Source organism: Mesocricetus auratus, unplaced genomic scaffold (assembly GCF_017639785.1).
Source record: "Mesocricetus auratus isolate SY011 unplaced genomic scaffold, BCM_Maur_2.0 Super-Scaffold_100037, whole genome shotgun sequence".
In the NCBI taxonomy this organism is placed as follows: Eukaryota; Metazoa; Chordata; class Mammalia; order Rodentia; family Cricetidae; genus Mesocricetus; species Mesocricetus auratus.
In genome coordinates this window covers 8497271-8515374 of record NW_024429215.1, presented here as the reverse complement: position 1 = coordinate 8515374, position 18104 = coordinate 8497271, and the positions used below count along the sequence as shown (strand labels likewise).

Here is an 18104-nt window from a genome sequence, read left to right as displayed (position 1 = left end):
CGCGGGAACCCTCGTTACCACCGAGCCCTGCACGGGGGCGCCCACAGGGGACCCCAGGCCTCCCTCCCTCCCTCCCTCCCTGGGGCACCCTCCGCACCCACGGGCAGACACAGCGGACACAGAAGGGCTCCACAAAGCAAATACAATAAAATGTTTAATGAGCAAATTCGTCTTAGCAAATATGAAACTGCCACAGAGGGGAGGGGAGGGGCGGGGCAGACCGCGGGCCGAGGGCGGGGAAAGACTAGAGAACCAACTACTTAAGAACCCAGGGGAGAACAGGGAGGACCAGAAGCCAGAGGACGGGAGCTGTGGTCCTGCGAAGGAGAAGGCAGGGCACGGAGGGCCAGACAACAAAATTCAAAATAGTTTGGCCATAAAATATAAACACGCTATGTTCCTACCATGGGTCAGGGAGGAGGAAGGGGCGCAGGAGTAAGAGGCGGCTGTTTGGGACGGCCGGGAGCGTGGGGTCCTACGGCCCTGCTGTGCACACAGTCCCCATCCCAGCCCCTCCCTCTGTGTCTGTGTGGGTGCATGTGTCTGTGTGGGCCTGTGTGCAGTCCAGTCCCCTTCCTGCCCTACCCCGCCCCCACCCCCTAACTGCTGCCATTCCAGTTGCTGCCGGCTGTCATTCGGCTGTCACTCCTCTGCCCATCATCTTCAGAGGGGAGAAAGGAGGGGGGGGACAGGTGGGGGACAAGTCCCCAGCCAGCCCTGCCCCCGCCCTCCCCCAGCCACCTCTACCAGAAGTCCCGGCGGTGGTAAGAGTCAGGGTCACAGTATTTCGTGACCACCACTCTGTTGGCGAACTTGCGGCCGGTTAGGCCCTGCATGGCTTTCTGGCAGTCAAACACAGAGGTGAACTCCACAAAGATCTGTAGGAACAAGAGGCAGATCTGTGAGCGAGGCTGGCTCCCATCAACTGGTCGGCATTTATGGGGGTCCAGAATCAGCACAAGAAGTGAGGATACCACACCACAGACTGATAATGTTAGCCCACATTCTCCAGACCCCAACACAGCAAAGAACAGAGACATCACAGGAATGGAGAGAGGCAGGCCTGAGTCACCCAGTACACTGGGCAGGTGGCCCGTGGTACAATCCCAGAGGGCTCGCTTCCACAAGGTGCCCCCCCACCGGGAGCCACTGACTCCAGTGTACTCCTGCTTACAGGAGAGGAATACAATGAAGCTACTCTAACAGGGGAGACTGCTCCAACAACCAGCCTGACTTTACGGAGGCAGGTGGGGACATGAGATAAAACTGGTAAGAGAAACTATGTGGGGCTAAACGCTTGCTCAACACTCTGACAGCCTGAGTTCAAGCCCCTCAACCAATTTTGGAAAGACCTGAATTCCTGAATGAAACTTGTTTCATGTTTTCACAAACACAAAAATAAGTGAGCTAAAACAAACAACCAAATTTGGAGTTTGGACCTTACTGAAACAAGATATTCTAGAGACAGAACAAAACTTAGGTAGATTAGACACCAAGAAATTAATGAAGACTATTTTGCTGTAGTAACAACATTCTTCGGGCATTTTTTTTTTAACTAAGGTGGCTTTGTTTTGTTTTGTTTTTTGAGACAGGGTTTCTCTGTATTGCTTTAGAGCCTGTCCTGGAACTGTAGATCAGGCTGGCCTCAAACTCCCAAGTGCTGGAATTAACGATGTGCACCACCAACACTGTTTTCTTTTTAAACTGAGGTTATCTAGTTACAGCATTGGTGCTCAGCTAGGGACAGAACATGTCCCCAGGAGATAATGAGCAATGTCTGTTGTCACAACCAGGGTGTGGCACCTACCTACAGATGGCCAAGTCACAAAGCATTTATCTATCCCAAAAATGTCAATAATTGAGAAATATAGCTAAATTTCTAAGATGAAATATAAATATAAACCAGGTTTGATTATCTACACCTGCAATCCCAGCACCAGGGAGGCTAAGGCAGGATCACAGGCCCAAGGCTACACAAGACCTGTCCCCAAAGGCAGAAACAAAATCACTTCCAAAAGTATCAGTAACTTAGAGCTGAGTGATAAATACTATAAACATCTGCATGAGCCTGTTACAGTTTTTTTGGTTTTTTTCTTATGTTTTGTTTTGTTTTTGAGACTGGGTTTCTCTGTGTGTGGTCCTGGAACTCCCTCTGTAGACCAGGCTGGCCTGGAACTCACAGAGATCCACCTGCCTCTGCCTCCCCACTGCTGGGACTAAGGTGTGCGCCACCACTCCCCAGCTCTTAGACAGTGTTTTTTTTTTTTTTAAAGATTTTATTTATTTGTTAGGAATACAACATCCTGCCTCTACATATGTCTGCATGCCAGGAGAGGGCACCAGATCTCATTACGGATGGTTGTGAGCCACCATGTGGTTGCTGGGAATTGAACTCAGGACCTCTAGAAGAGCAGTCAGTGCTCTTAACCGCTGAGCCATCTCTCCAGCCCCCAGTGTTTTTAAACCCATAAACAGAGCAAAAGTAAGGCGAATATGCTAGCGCATGCTTCTAGTGCCAAAAGCTTGAGGTCAAAGCCAGCCAGCCTAGGTAACACAGCAAGACCCCATCTCAAATGAAAATTAAAGTCAGCTACTCAAGAAGCCCGTCTCTCCATTCACGCTCTCCTGTATTTACTCAATCCCCACAAGTTAGGTTTCCATGCGGTGCCAGACTGAATCAGACCAAGAGTGGCATATCAAACAATGGCACAGAAGCGGAAGGGGCTTCTCAGTCACAGTCTGCGTCCTTTTGCGTCCTGCTCGCCACCCCACCCCTGCACACCCCTGCTGCATTCCCTCAAGGTGCACCTGAAACCTGCCAGCCTCCCCTTACCAATCCCACACTTGAGTTTCTACCCATCCTCATTCTTGGAGCTCCCATTTGCCAGCTGCTTCCTGGCAGTCTCTGTTAGGACACTAAGCAACTCTAAGGCAGCTGGCCCAAAGCTGACTGTTACCCTCCACCTCACCTGGCACTCTCAGTCTCTTGGGCCTTTCTCCGTCTCCGTCTCCACACCCCCATACCAATCACCAAGATATGGGCAGTTAAAGGCTCAGGCTTGCCAACTCATCCATTCCTCTCATCCGTATTACAGTCAGCAACATACCACTTAGGGACACTGAAGGGCAGCTTCAAACTCCATGCGGACACAAACAAACACGTATCACAGATGACGCCACCTTACAGGACCAGAGCCACTATGTCCTTGACTAAAACTCAATCCTCCAGCACAGGCCATGCTTTAAAGCAGGCCAATACAAGAGATTTCAGGATCGCCTGAGCCCTCTCCACACACCTGCCAGAGCAGCTGGCACCGCATCGGCCCTCCTCTCTCCCTGAAGCCCATAAGGCCCTCCCTCCCCTCCCCAGCCCTTCCTGCAAAGCTGGCATCTTCTCCCACAAACCCTGCCCATGCTCCTTTCCACCAACCAAGGCTGACACCCAGTCCCCTCTCACACCTTCACACGCCTGCCGTACAGCAAGCAGCTCTACAGGGACACACCAAGCTCCTACTTAGCCTGTCGGTAGTGACGCATACCCTTACTCCCAGCACTTGAGAGCCACAGTTGGGGCCAGCCTGGTCTACAGAGCAAGTTCCAGGACAGCCAGCCAAGGCTACACAAAGAAACCCTATCTCGGGGGTAGAGGGGGATTCCCTACTTGGAATGTACACCACCATAACTAACTACACACAAGCACAAATCAAATCATATCTGAGGACAGCCTGCCTGGCAAGATAACCTCACCTCACTGAAACTTACTGTTACCGTTCAACTACCACCACCTACCTACCTAAACCAGAACCTGGGGCTGTGTCCGTGACTCAGTAGGAAAGCACTTGCCTCGATGGTATATGAGAGGTCCTGGACCCCATCTCCAGCACCAGGAAGAAAGTAAAGCAATGGGGCAACTCTGATTCCTACCCCTCCTGCTACTGCCCAACACAGCAACCTGGCAAAAGCGTCTGTTTGTGGGAAAGAGCCAGAATGCCACCAACCCTCAGCAGCGCCTTCCAAGGTGGGCATGCAGAGCTGGTAACGCAGGGGCCTCTGAAACCAAGACTGCAGACTCCTAGCTGTATGGTTTGTCTGTCACCTCTGTGCCACACCACACAGAGCACAGACGCAGCTTCAAGGAGCGCCTGGCACCTGAGACACCTAAGCAGTGACTGTGTGTGGTAGCTTTCTCTTCAGCTCACAGACAAGGAAGGCAAAGCTACTTGCAATAGTATCCCAAGTTTTGAACCAAGTTCCATTAACATAGAGACCAAATTCTCCCACCAGGCCTTGATTCTCCCTCCTCTCTGGAACCCCTGCCTCACCCTTGGCAGAACCAGGGGTGCTGAGGGGTGCAGAGAGTGCTCGGGGTGGCACACAGAACCGAGAGGCAGCGCACCTTTCCACAGCCGGGCACCTCGACGCCGTCCACGGGCCGGGGAATCTCAATGGACTTGACCAGGCCATACTTGCTGCACTCGTCTCGCACATCCTCCACGATCTCCTCGTACTCCTCATCGTCCAGCAGCTCCTCGGGCAGCACCATGTTCATGAGGCACAACACCTCAGTCGGGTGACCGCCCATCTGCACCTGAGAGCTCATCAGGCCGGGGACCTGAAGGGTCACAGGCGTCTGATTGATGGTGCTCTGTGGGGTCAGGGAGAATAGACGTCACAAAAGGGCTCCGACTAGCCTCCCTCCACTCAGGCCTGTGCCTCTCACACCCAGCTAGGGGGAGCATTCCTCTACTTAAGCACTTATGAACCCAGTGCCCAAACCCCTCCCATGAAAACTGGGGCAGAGCTTACGAAAACCTTCCCGTCCAACCCTCCCCACCCCCAGGGTCCCTCTAGCCAATGGAAGATGACGTGCCGGGAGGCTCACCAGCGTGGCATTCTTGGCTCCCACACTCGCCCTCTGGACAAGCAGCTTCTTGTCCCCTAGCTGCATCCCATTCAGCCCGGCAATGGCCTACGGTCAGAGGACGAAGGGTGGAAGGGGTGCGGGAGAGGCATAGGTCAGGAACCAGGGACCCAGCACTTCCCCCAAAGGACCAGGCATCGGTGGGGAGACAGTAAAGGCAAAGGGCATTTAGTTTGCAAAGAGGCGAAACCAAGGGAAAGAACTAAGGCCCCCAAGGCCTTGTTTCAGACCACCCACCTCCCGCCCCAGACTGGGGAGGAGACTTGGGCTTGGAGACAGCGAAGTTAAGAGGCCATGGAGCAAGCAAGCCGGGCTCTCCAGACTCACCTGATCTGTGACGTTGATGTCCACGTACTCACAGAAGGCATAGCCCTTGGAGAGCCCTGTGGCACTATCCTTGACCAGGTTGAAGGCTTTCAGAGGCCCGAAGGATGTCAGCAGTTCCTTCACCTGCAGGAGGCCAACAATGCATCAGGGTTTGGCCAGACTGAGGGGTGGCTAGCAAGGGGGCAGAGGATTTACCTGGTCGTCATTCAGGTAGTTGGGCAAGCCCCCGATGAACAGTTTGTGGGCAGAGTCTGGGACTACAGTGGACACAACGCCTAAAGACAAAATGTATGAAGAGTTCAATTCCAGAGCAGTGCTTTCCCAACATGAGAAAGCTGGGAGAGCTAACATACATGCTTGTGTCTCAGTCTCAAAATAACATCTACAACGAGCCCCTTCACAAGCCCTAGCCTACCTAAGACACACTATACACACTTCCCACACCATACACCCCACACTCTGACCAATATGCAAGCACAGAACCGGCAACTGGGTGTGAAAGGTCCTCTAAGAGTCCACAACCACCCAGGACCATCTCCTTCACTTGTCGGGCCTTTGCCCTCAGGGTCCTGCAGGGGCAGACTGTTTCTGAGGTCATGTGACGAGGGAAGGCTACTGTTAAAATCTCAGCGTTGGCTGCCACTTGAGTGGTGACTAGTGGCCAACTCTGGGGAGCTTTGCTCAGGAGTCATTAAAGCTTCAATACACCTATGGTGCTGTCAGCCGAGGGAGCTGTGCTCGCCTTCTCTACTCAACTCTGGACCCGTGCGTTAAGTAATGTTGCTCAGACGGTTCTGTGGGGCACCATGCAAGTTCTTATACTATCACTTAGTCTCAGAGCCATCATCAGGCCCCAGCGTCAATCCAACCCGACTGCTCAGTTCAAAAGGCCCATTACACAGCCTCCCTCCCCCTTCTCAGCTTTCCCCATGCCAAGTGCAGCGGGCCACCCTAATCCACAAGAGTCTCGGGTAAGACATTAGATGGACATCCCCCTAGATCCTCAGCCATTGTGCCCTACCCATCTTCCGGGCTCTCAGGTGCCCCACTATAACTCTATAACTATAATCTAGCCCCAGAGAACTGCGGGCATTGATCCAGGTACTTCTACCCACCAGAGCTGGACCTAGCTCAAGAGACATCGTGACAAGCAGAAGCATGGAGAGCCAGGCCATATCCAGTGCTGCCATTGCCACAAACAACTACTTTAAAAATATAGCATCTGGGACCAGAGAGACAGCTCGCCAGCTAAGAACACTTACTGCTCTTGCAACAGACACAGGTTCAGTTTCCCAGAAACCACATGATGGCTCATAACCATCCCTAATTCCAGTTCTGGTGGTCAGATTCTCTTCTGACCTCCTTGGGCACCAGCATGTATATGGTACACAGACATGTACGTAGGCAAAAACACTCATACACATAAAATGAAACAAAAAAAAAAAAAAACTTAAATGTACCCCAGTAGGTGCAAAGTTCCCACTATATATAACACTAAAGGAGTAAAGTCCTAATAGGAAAAAGGCGGTTTCTGGAGCCTAACTCCACGGTGTCTTTCACAGGCGGCTCAGCAGGCTTGGCTCTGCACCACTCTTTGACAAGGGAGCAGCAAGGCAGGCCATGGCCAACCCCTGGACCCCAAGCTCAATGTGGTAATCACTGGGCCATATCTCAATCAAGCCAAGGCAGGTCAACTAGATGCTGTCTAGACCAGCGTAAGCAGGGAGAACATCACACTACACACACGGGCACAGACACAGGCACTCTGAGCCACTAATCAATCCCAGGGACACGAGGTGCTAGCAAAGGTGGCCGAGAAGAGCTTCATTCACTTTTGTGGAAACACAGCTCAGGCTTCCACTGCAGGTGATGCCAATATAAAGTTCCCAGCACACTCCTCACAAGGGAGGACATCAGTCTTCCAGTTGCAGATTGCTGTTTAACCCAACGATCAAGACGTCTATAAGATTTCATCAAATCTTTCTCTTCAGTCTATATAGTGACGTTTTCCTCCTTTGTAAGTTCAGAAAATAGGGATGTAAAGGTAAATCCCACTTGCTGCTGCCTTCTTCAAAGTGGCAGCAATGTACCAAGTCACAGGCAAGTGAAAGCCAAGCCTCTTCAGCTAGGCACATCTCAGAGAGACTCGGACTGACCTTCCTATTGTGGAATCACAGCAGAGACAGACAGACTCCCTGTGAAGAGGGGCGTCACTTAGCATGATCCAAAGCAACTGTGCCTGCATCTGCCTGTTTCAGCACAAAGGTTGACATGGAAGAATACAGAGAAAAGCTGAGCAGACTCCAGGGCCAACCTGTGCAGCCCAGGATACCCATAAATTTATGACCATAACAAAAAAACTAACCACCTTCTACAGAATATGTCACGTCAAACTGTAACACTCCAAAGGCAGGTGTTCTGTGGCACACGCCTGTGATCCCAACACAGAAGGCAATGAGTCAGGTTGGGAGACCAGTCTGGAATACATAGTTACAGCATATACAAAAACCTCTACGGCCAGATCCACTGGTACAAGACCACAATCCCAACTATAAGGGAGGCTGAACGCAGAAAGACAGAAAGGCCTCGCTGGGCAACAGAGACCCTGCCTCAAAATACTAGTAAAAAGGTTGAGAATATCTTACTCGCTTAATATACGCAAAGGCACTGAGTACAATTCCTAGCACCACAACGACAACAACAGTAATAAAAATAGGTAACATAAAACGCCCGACCGTGGGGCTGGAGAGATGGCTCAGAGGTTAAGAGCACTGGCTGCTCTTCCAGAGGTCCTGAGTTCAATTCCCAGCGACCACATGGTGACTCACAACCATCTACAATTCAATCTGGTGCCCTCTTCTGGCGTGTAGACAGAACACTGTATATGTAATAAATAAATAAATCTTTAAAAAAACGCCCGACCGTATGCCAAAATTTATTTGTAAACACAAGCAATGGGTCACCACTGACTACAAATCCTAATTTTCTGATTGAAGACTAAAGGTCCAGGGACAGGAAGCACCTACATACCAGGCAGCAAGACCAGCAGGTGACTAAGTAATTAAAGAGCAATCCAAACAGTGAATTTGGAGAACAAGACGTTCTATAGCTTCATCTGAGAGACATACAAGTCATCGAGCAAGCCGGACCTAGTGGCAAGGGCATATAATCCCAATTACTCCAGCTAGGGGCAGGAAGACCCAAGCTCCAGGCCTGTCTAAGCAAACTTATTGCGGCCCTACTGTGGTGATCCCTTGTTTGTACAAATAAAATGTGTTTCAAGAGCAGAGGGCAGAACTTGCCACTAGCTAACCATAGAGACGTGGAGGTCTGTCTGTATAGACAGACAGGAAGTGAGATGGCTGGGTGGAGAAAGAATATAGACAGGAGGAAATGGGAATTTGGGTGTCTTTTCTGCTGGGAAGCTCAAGGTAAAGGTGACTGTGGCTTGCTCCGTCTTCTCTCCGATCCTCAGACACGCTGTTTGTCCGCACGCCCTATCTCAAGGTAAGAACTTGGAGGCCGGGGTTCAGGTCAGAGAGAATGCTCTCCTATCAAGCACAAGGCTTCAGTCCCAGCACCACAGCGCCTCTTCTTCAAGCAGTACATTGAGGGCATGCTAGTTTTAGACCTAGGTAGCAAGTGGACCGTCGCTAACCTCACCAGGTCTCACCGTGATCGTCAGAGCCCTGACCCCAGTCCTCCACTGCCAGAAATGTTAGCCTGCTCTGAAGTGGGCATCCTCCAATGCTGAGCACCAGCCAGCAAGACCCCACATGCTGAAAGGCACCGTCAGCCTCAGACCCGGGCCTCACTCACTTAGCCAGAGCCCTGACACCACTGCCTCCTGCAGCCCAGCGGAGCCGGAGCCAACAGCCTACATTGTCTGCACTTATACCCCATCTCATCTGCCAAACGACAGATCAGATGACACACATGCAGGGCCTTTAGTCCCAAACATTAGTATCTTTTTCCAATGACCCTGTCTGAAGGTTTCACACTGGAGATCCACTGTGACCTGCCAATCAGAGAGGATAGTAAATACAACTACAGGAGACAGCCCAGAACACAGGGCAGACAGATGCCCAGACTCGGGAGCTTGACATGCTAGGACCACACACCAGGACCATACAGAAGTCTACTGATAGGTGTGCGCACGTGCACACACCCCACACACCAGGACCATACAGAAGTCTACTGATAGCCACACGTGCGCGCGCACACACACCATACACCAGGACCATACAGAAGTCTATTGATAGGCGCGCGCGCACGCACACACACCCCTCAAATCCCAGGGCCAAGGGACCAAGGCAGGCAGGAACAATGCCCAGACTGCAAGGCCCACCCTTCCCAACACCTCGGGTCTGAGCCTGGCTGACATTTACAAACTGCACTCTGGGATCACAGCTCCACACCTCAGAGGTCCAGAACACCTGCCAAGCTGGAAGGATATCCACAGGGTCCAAAGCACACACAGTATCTCTAAGCAACTCTAGCTTAGCTAAATACAGGAACCGGGACTGAGGGGAGAGTAAATCCAATCCCCATCCCCAACAAATTCCCACTCACCAGGCACATAAACAGAGGGATTCTCTGACATGCCAGGCAGTGGCTGGTAGTCATGAGGCCTTCGAATCTTCAATGACTGGCCCTGGAAGATGATGCCATCAAAGGCCATGGCTTGGGTCGTCTCATCCACTGAACGGAACTGAAGGAAAAAGGAGAACAGTAGAATTAAGGGGTAGGCAGGGACTGGACTAGCCTAGACCAGTGCCCAAGACTGTAACTTTCCTCCTGTTGCATAAACAAAAATCATGTACCAAATCCTGGACTGGCCCATGGGAGAACAGCCATGAGTGTGCTTCTAGAAGCTCACTCTAAAAAGTACTCTGGTAAGGACTTAAACACAAGCTGTGACAGCCACCGTTACATGTGCCTCCCCCCCCCCCAGAGCTCTGACAGCCAGTGCGGGAAAGGGACCAAGTGCTGAGGGAAGTCAGCATGGGGAAGTCAGGTGGCAACGACAGCCCAGGCTCTGATGAAGTGACACTGGAGCTGGTGACAACAGTACAAATCAAAGTGGACTCTGGTGGGCAGTGCAGACTGAGAGAAGGAGCACTCAAAACTGCAGCAGCCACATCAGCACCCCCACTGGGTCCTGTGGGCAGGGCCACACTGAAAGCTACGTCTTCATAGACAATAAAATAGGTGACATAAGCATCTGGGGTGAACTGCATCAGCCTAAGCCCCAAATAGAAAGGATGGGGACTGCAGAGCAGGCAGGCAGAGGGCAGCGCACGCCATCCCCACTACCCCTTACCCCACGTCAATGGAAAGCTCACCTCCAAAAACGCAAAGTTCTTGTCTTGATTTATCTGCACAGCCAAGACTGGGTTGCCAGGGGCCTGAGTCAACCCCCCCAAGCGCATCTGGGCATTGAAGAAGTCCATCATAGCCTCCTGCAGAGGGAATAGGAGACAGGGGAGGGCGGGGAGGGAGGTGGAGAGAGGAGGGGAAGGGTGAGAGAGGGAGACACAGAGGGGTTTGGGGGTAAGGGGAGAGGGAGGAGGGAGGGAGGAGGGAGGGAGAGGGACAGCGGAATATGGGTCAGGGGTGTAGAGGTCAATAGTAGGACAAATGCAGGAGGAAATGAGAAACAGGAAGCAACACCAAAGGAGAGACAGGAGACAGGAGCAGACAGGCCACACAGGCCAGTGTGAGGGGTGAGCATGGAGCCCCATCAGGAGAGTTATCCAAGAGAAGATGGAGACAGCCGTGAGAGCAGAGAAAGAAAGGCAGCAGGAGGGGACACGGGGAGGGACGGGTGCAGGCGCGGCGGGGAGGAGGAGACAACAGGCAGAGAAAGGAGCAGGGGCAGAGGGAGCCCAGAGACAGGCAGAGCAGAGGAGTACAGAGGCAGGGAGGGGTGGAGGAGCGGGGAGGAGGGGGACGGGAGGGGAGGAGAAAAGAGTGATGTGGAGGGATCTGGCCCTGGAGTCCGGGGGCTGGTTTATCAAATGTAGCAAAGTGCAGGTTGAGAAAGTCAGAATGGACCTTACTTGCCTTCGACGATGGTAGCAAACTTTTTGTTGCTACGAGGGATCTCAGCCCCACAATATTTCACTTTAAAGAGAAATGGAAACAACTCTTTGATCTCGGGATTCTCAGGGGGTGCCACGGGAAGGGGAGGGGGAGAGGGATGGGGGAGAGGAGCGATGGGGCAGGTGGGGGACAGCGACCATGGGAGGGATGTGGGGAGAAGGATGTGGGTAGACGGCAGAAAGGAGAGCATGTCAGAAAAACTGCAGGGACGTGCGTCTGTGTGTATGTGTGTCGAGTCTCCCTCTCTGTCTCTCTCCAACACGTAGTACAATATGTAGGTAGGTACGTTATGTGTGTGTTTGATCCCTGGGCTGCTGGAGGAGGTTGGGGAAAGGGAGACGGAGAGGGGAAGAGGAGGGAGGGAGGGGCCACCCCCAGCCCGGCCCCTGGCTGGCTCAACTCCATCCGTCCGTCTGGGAGGGGGCCGGGGGGTCTTGCAGGAACAGAGTCTGACCCGTGCAGGTTGGGGAAAGGGAATGGAGGGAAGGGAGGAACAGGGTGGGGGAACAGGGGAGAGGGCAGGGGCAGGGGCAGGAGGAGGGCAGTACCTCAGTGATGCCAAAAGGGATGTTGCCCACGTAGAGGCGTCTGGCCTGTCTGGTCATCTGGCTCCCAACCACAGGCACCGGCGTTGGGGTCACAGCCAGACCATCAGGAGTCATGGTGGGGAGAAGGGCAGTGGCTGGAATCTGACCCGCAGCTTCAAGATGGAAGTAAACAGAATAAATTCCATTAGAGCAACCCTAAAACCGGCACATAACCCCACCTACCCACCCTCTAGCCCACTTCATTTAGAGGCTCTTCAATCAGCCAAGTCAATTCAGCAGCAGGGCCCCAAGCTAAGAAGCGCCCAGCGTGGAAGACTTCAATTCCCTCCTCCAGCAGGGCTACCCTCGGGTGAGATCCTCAGCCTCACCAAGCACGCGCACACACAACAGCCCATGGGGAGGGGGGTCCTACCTTGCATGGCCTTGTACTGCATTGGGGTGATGTGCTCAAAGCCAGGCGGTGGCACGTCCCAGTATTTACGCACCTTCTTCTTCTTCTCATGGCGGGGGGACCGACTGGGAAGGGGAGGGAGAGCGGGGAGGGGCACCCTCAGTCTGACCAACAGGCCTCCTGGGCCTGTGACCCTGCCAGGAGCCCCCCTCCAGCCCCCCCCCACATAAGCTCCAGGACGGGGAGCTGGGCCAGGGTGGGACGCAAGGCAGGCAAGATGCACGGGTGAGGAAGGAGACGGGAGGACCACGGGGCAGAAGGGAAGAAGAGAAGCTCACATCAATCCACCGTGCTCCTCTTTAGCGCCTCTGGTCAAAGGTTTGCTGGGGGTGGGAGGGAAAGGTATGGGGAGGAGTGACTGGGGACCTTCGTCTTCCCCAAACAATACACCCCGCCCAAGGTCACTGAACCCCAGGACTGAGGCAGGACCAAGGAGAACAAGTAGCATGCAGGCCCCCTCAGCCCTGCCAACCACCCCCCAACTCTGCTCCTCCCAGGAAAGAGGAAGGAAGAAGGAACAGGAAGAGAGTAGGGCACTCTATGGAGAAACTGAGGTAAGAGAGGAGACTCTTCAGATATCCCTCACCCCCTTACCTAGGAAGAACAGAGAGAATGGGGAGAGGAGAGGACTCTGAATAACTAGACCAACAGGCCTCAGAGACCGCCCTACTCTAGAACTCCTAGGAAGCAGGAAAGGAACAAGACCAGTGCTCTCCAAGACAGCCCAAACAGAGCCAGAGAGCAACAAGAAACATTGGGTCCTCAAAGACAGAGACAGCCTTTCCCTTAGACAGAAAAACAAAAACGCACAAAACTCATTCCCTGTCCCCAGGAACTATTGCCCCCAGCAACCCACTGGTACTGCCAGGGGAGAAACTCAAAGAAACCCCAGGAACAGGGGAAACGGGAGTTCAAACCAGACCAAACAGCACCCATAGAGAGAACAGTCACACAGACCAGACAGGGTGCCCAGCCAGAGGTTCCAGAGCTCTAGTACCTTCTCCTTCGCCTGTCCCGAGAGGCACTGCGCTGGTCACGGTTGCGCCGATCTCGGCTTCGGCTCCTGCGTTTACGGTCCCGGCTTCTGGAGCGGCTGTGGCTACGCTTCCGGTGCCGGTTCTCCTTGTCCCGTTCTGGACAAGGGTGAGAAGAGACAGGATGAATGGAGAGAAAGCACAGGCCCAGCCCACCCTGCGTGCTGGTGGCTATGCCAAGACCCAGGGAGGCCACCCCCAGGGAAGGGATATAATGGGGGAGACAACAGGCTTCCTAGGTCCACACCTGAGTCCCTAAGGACTCTGGAGGGACCAAAGGGACAGGGCCTGGAAATGCCCCGGGGGTGTAAGATACCTGCAGATTCTCAAGAGGAGCTGAGGAGCCAGAGAAGACAGAGGAGGCTGGCTCCTGGTCCCCCTCGAGGGCTGAGGGGCCTGACCCCAGGGTCGTCCCTGAGAGGGGCAGGGCTAGAGGCTGGGGAATCAAGAGACCCAATGATGTTTTCCTGAAGAAACTCGGCAACCCCTCAGGAAAAACCTCTGCAACCAGCTGGCACCCACAGTCCCACCATCAGGCCCAAGGGTCAAGTGCCAGGCAGGATCTAGTAACCCTAAGAAGTGAGGAAACTCAACTCCATCCCTTCCCAACCGGGTGAATAATGCAAGAGCAAGGTGCTCTGAAAGGGAGGGCGAGGGCTCCTACACAAAGTAAGGGAGAGATTCCTCTCCAGCACTTCAACTGGTGGCCCAGAGCAGCCTCATCCAAACTCGAAGCCCAAAACAGCAGACCCCCCCCCTCTGCCCACCCGCTCGCTCCCTGAAGGCAAAGGCAGGGTGAGCGAGACAGAGCAAGGACTGTGTCTTCACTTCTGCCTGTTCTGCTCTTAGCTTCCTTGCCTCAGAGACCACGGCTACTACAGAGCACAGGCTTCCAAGAAAAACTGCAGAACCTCAGAATGCAAAGGCAGGCAAATGCACCTCTGTGGCTTCCAGGCCAGCTTCATAGAGAGGCTCCAACTTAAACAAAACACAACTGGATAACCCCAATTTTGAAGACTGGCCCTTGAAGGCAAACACTACACCAGGATCACTCAATGTATTTCCTTGGTTCCCAGGTCCCACTAGTTTCTCAACCACTAAGACCTACGCATGCATGCACACACACACACACACACACACACACACACACACGCACGCACACACACACACACACAGACAAGAGTAATAATTAATAAGCACAATCATAGTCCCAGCATGGGGAAGGCTGAGACAGGAAGATAAAAAGAATTGGAGGCTAGGAAGTTAAAGGAGACCTTGTCTCAAAAACAAACACACTTGAAAACTCTAACAGGTGTATCCTAAAAAGACTGACTTCTAAGACTAGTAGCAGGAAAAAGCAATGAAAAATGTCTCAAAGTAGATTTTCTAACTCACCAGACATTTGCATTATGTATTTTTCTGATAGAGTAAGTAGGAAAATTTGAAATCTGTTTTAACTACATAGCTACTAATACTGAGGAAAGTACCCAGGAAAAAAATCATAACCAATCTTGAGACACCTCTATCAGAATCTATACAGACGGAATACCTTCACTTGTGTCTAATTATCACTTACTGCTTTGGCAAAACTTTGTCAGAAGCTCATACAGCAGAAAAGGAAACGGAGGCATGAGGAGAACATGACTTGTAAACAGTGACGTTCAAACTCAAATTGTAATGCAATGATAAGTAAGTTAGGCACCAGGCTGTACTTTGAAGATGAGGCAGGACATTCACTCCAGAGTCTGGCTACCACTACTAGTGACAAAAGATGTTATTATTTGCATTCACAAATGCAAAGAATAAAACAATCAAGAATTATACAGAGGCAATCATGTGGAACATTGGGACAGACACAACATTATGCAGCTCTGGCTCCACACCTGAAGTGGGGTCACTTATAAATCATAAATGTATTTCCTTCTGCTAACCCTCAAACACAAGCAAAGACCTGCAGAGAGGAGGCAATGGCCACACTGTGTGCCTAGGACACTCCAGGAAAACTCCATGTAGAGTTACACACTGAAAAGGGGCTGAAGCTGAGAAACCCAAGGAGCCTGGGTCACAGACAGTATCTACGGGCAAAGTCACAAGACGCTAAACTTTCTTTAGCAAGGCAAGAATCTTCCACACGACACTGGACAGTTGAAAAATCTAACTTCATTCGCTCAAAATGCTACCCTACAGTTGTCTTACACGCACAGTTCCACCAAGCAGCCCTGAAGTGTCAGGTCTCGGGTCATTTCCAACTCCGGCAGGGACACTCTGTCTACCACAGCCTCAAAGGCCAGCTGAAGCAGTAGTCCCACCTGCAGTCAGAGCTCAACACAAAAGCAAAACTTAGCCTTAACACTGGGTTCTCTTCCTCCAATGAAGGTCACATCTACACCACTCAGGTCTCATGAGGTCTTACAGGAGTATCCACTTTCTGTAACTCCAACACTAGGTCTGCCTGAGCCGAAGACCACCTGGTCACAATAACAAGTGTGGCTACTAAGGACTTAGTGCAATCCAAGCCACATACTCTACATGCACACATCGCTCCATTTAATCTCAGCTCCTAACAGAAAAGAACATTTAAAAAAACGTTATGAGCCTCAAGTTTTCCCGCCCAAAGAACAAGGAATTATTTTGTCCTCAGAAGTCTGCTACAAATGACTCACTTAAGAAAACTATTTAGCGCAGGGCGGTGGTGGCGCACGCCTTTAATCCCAGCACTCGGGAGGCAGAGGCAGGCGGATCTCTGTGAGTTCGAGGCCGGGCTGGACGACAGCCTCCAAAACAATACAGAGAAACCCTGTCTCGTAAAACCAAAAAAAAAAAAGTTTGTTATTAACAAATTGCCTTGTCTGGACAAATGGTAAGCCCTGAGTTTAATTACAACTCTAATTAATATGTACCACCATTACTAATCTCAAAAACCCTGTAACTATTCAGGGGTAGCATACAAGTAACAGCTACAAAGGTACTAGAGCATCCATCCACCAACAATGCAGGTATTGAACTCAGGTATAAGAAAACTCCTAAGCAGTGCACTACTCAAAGAAAACACACCGATGGCTATCAGAAAATTACATTTTCCACATGCATTGTTTTCAAAGAATTCGGAATGCCTCATGCAGTCCTTCCAACTCCAGCCAGGAACACAAGACAGCTTGCACCCCAATCCTCAGGAAACTTGAGCCCGTCTTCAGTCTCAAACCAGAACAGAAAGAAAAGGTTGTAGGGATGTCCTCGGAATCCCTAAACTCATCAGCGCCGACACGGCCTTGCCTTTCTTTCCGACCCAAATTCCCAGGACAGACTGCTACCCCGGCGTACCTGCCGCCTCCGCCAACCCGTTAACGCCAACTGGGCAAGATCCCTTCCCACATGTCTATGTTACCCCCACAGTGAGCCTGGGCTCGAAGCACCCGAGTTTGGAACGATGCGGGACTTGGGGTTTTGCCTAAAATCAGGGATATTGCAGGCACTCACAGAACCTGTCGGCCGCCAAAAGACCAAGCTTGGAGCACACGATTTACGCGTGTAAGGACACAAAGAATGCAGAGGCTCCCCCCCTTTGACGGGCAAACAGGTGTCGGGCACACTTAATATCTATGGCTCCGTGCGGCGGCTGGGACACAAATACCCTGGGCGGGAGAGTTCGGAGACATCGGGAAAAACGTGAACGGGCTGGAAACGTGCAAGCCCCGGGAGTTTGCAGCGCCCGTCCACGTGAAGGAAAGGTTGGGGGGGGAGATGGATGGTTCGCCTCGCCACCGCCATTTTGGAAACAAAGGGGGCGTGGAGAAGGGAAAAGTCCGCCCGAGCGGAAGCGGAAGCGCCGAGACAGCAAGGGGAAGAGAAAGACGGGATTGAGAGACCCAAATTCATCTTTCTCAAATAAAGAGTGAAAAGACTTAAAAAAACAAAACGAACAAAATAACAACCCTCGCGTAGGAGAACCCGGCGCGCTCTCCCCGCGCCAACGCGACGCAGCACGCCGCCTCCGCCGGGACCACGTGGGCGCGGGACGGGGCCGCGCGCACGCGCCCTGAGCCTCGGCCGCGGCGCCTTCCCTCGGCTCGGAGGGGGGGGTCACGTGAGCGAGGCGCGCGCGGCGCGGACGGAGGGGGGGGAGAGAATCATGCGGCCCCGGGGAGGGGAACAAGAGGAGGAAATGGCGGGGTGGGGTGGGGAGGGCACGGAGCTAAGCAAGAAGTCACCCCACGGCCCCGGCGCCCTCACCTTGTTTATTCTCGTTGAGCTGCCGCTCGAACTCGTCGAAGTCCGACATGCTTAGGCGGCCGCGCAGGGCCCTGTGCAGCTCTCGCCTCGCCTTGCCGCCCGCCCGCTCCGGCTACTTCCGCCGCTGGCTTCGGCTACTTCCGGCCCCCCCGCCGGCCCTCCGTCGCCTACCTAATCAAGCCCCGCCCCGACTCCGCCCCCCTCTCGCCCCGCCCCGCCCCTCCCTCCCCTCTCGAACGGCCCCCGCTCCCGAGCCCGGCTCCGAAGCCGGTCGGCTCTTCTCGGACCGCGGGCCGAGGAGCCTGCAGGCGGCTGCGGCTAACCCTCGAAATCACCCGGTGCGAGGGTTTCTGCAGGCTGCCCGACTTTCGGCAACTTTTCGGGAGACTGGCGTCTCAACGTTCGGAGGATTCCGTAGGTCCCCGCGTTCCCCTACGCCAGCCCCTTGTAAAAAATAAAAAAATTTAAAAAAGGGGTTCGGGTCTTTT

The 18104-nt window shown here is 52.9% G+C and overlaps 1 protein-coding gene across 3 annotated transcripts; it reads right to left on the bottom strand.

The window, feature by feature from the left end:
• Nucleotides 1-141: 141 nt before the first annotated feature.
• On the bottom strand, nt 142-17784 carry U2af2 (U2 small nuclear RNA auxiliary factor 2). Of its 3 annotated transcripts, none has more exons than XM_040733861.1 (12): nt 17617-17784; nt 13350-13485; nt 12631-12675; nt 12314-12417; nt 11902-12053; nt 10594-10710; nt 9821-9959; nt 5444-5523; nt 5249-5371; nt 4871-4969; nt 4397-4645; nt 142-878 (listed from the first exon to the last, which is right to left on the bottom strand). In XM_040733861.1, exons 1-12 carry the CDS (start codon nt 17663-17665, stop codon nt 744-746), a joined length of 1428 nt encoding a protein of 475 aa, XP_040589795.1. In that variant the 5' UTR covers nt 17666-17784; the 3' UTR covers nt 142-743. The 3 variants fall into 3 exon arrangements, with proteins under 3 accessions (XP_040589795.1, XP_040589796.1, XP_040589797.1); XM_040733862.1 differs by having other exon boundaries at nt 4883-4969; nt 17617-17782; XM_040733863.1 differs by lacking the exon at nt 12631-12675 and having other exon boundaries at nt 4883-4969.
• Nucleotides 17785-18104: the final 320 nt, after the last annotated feature.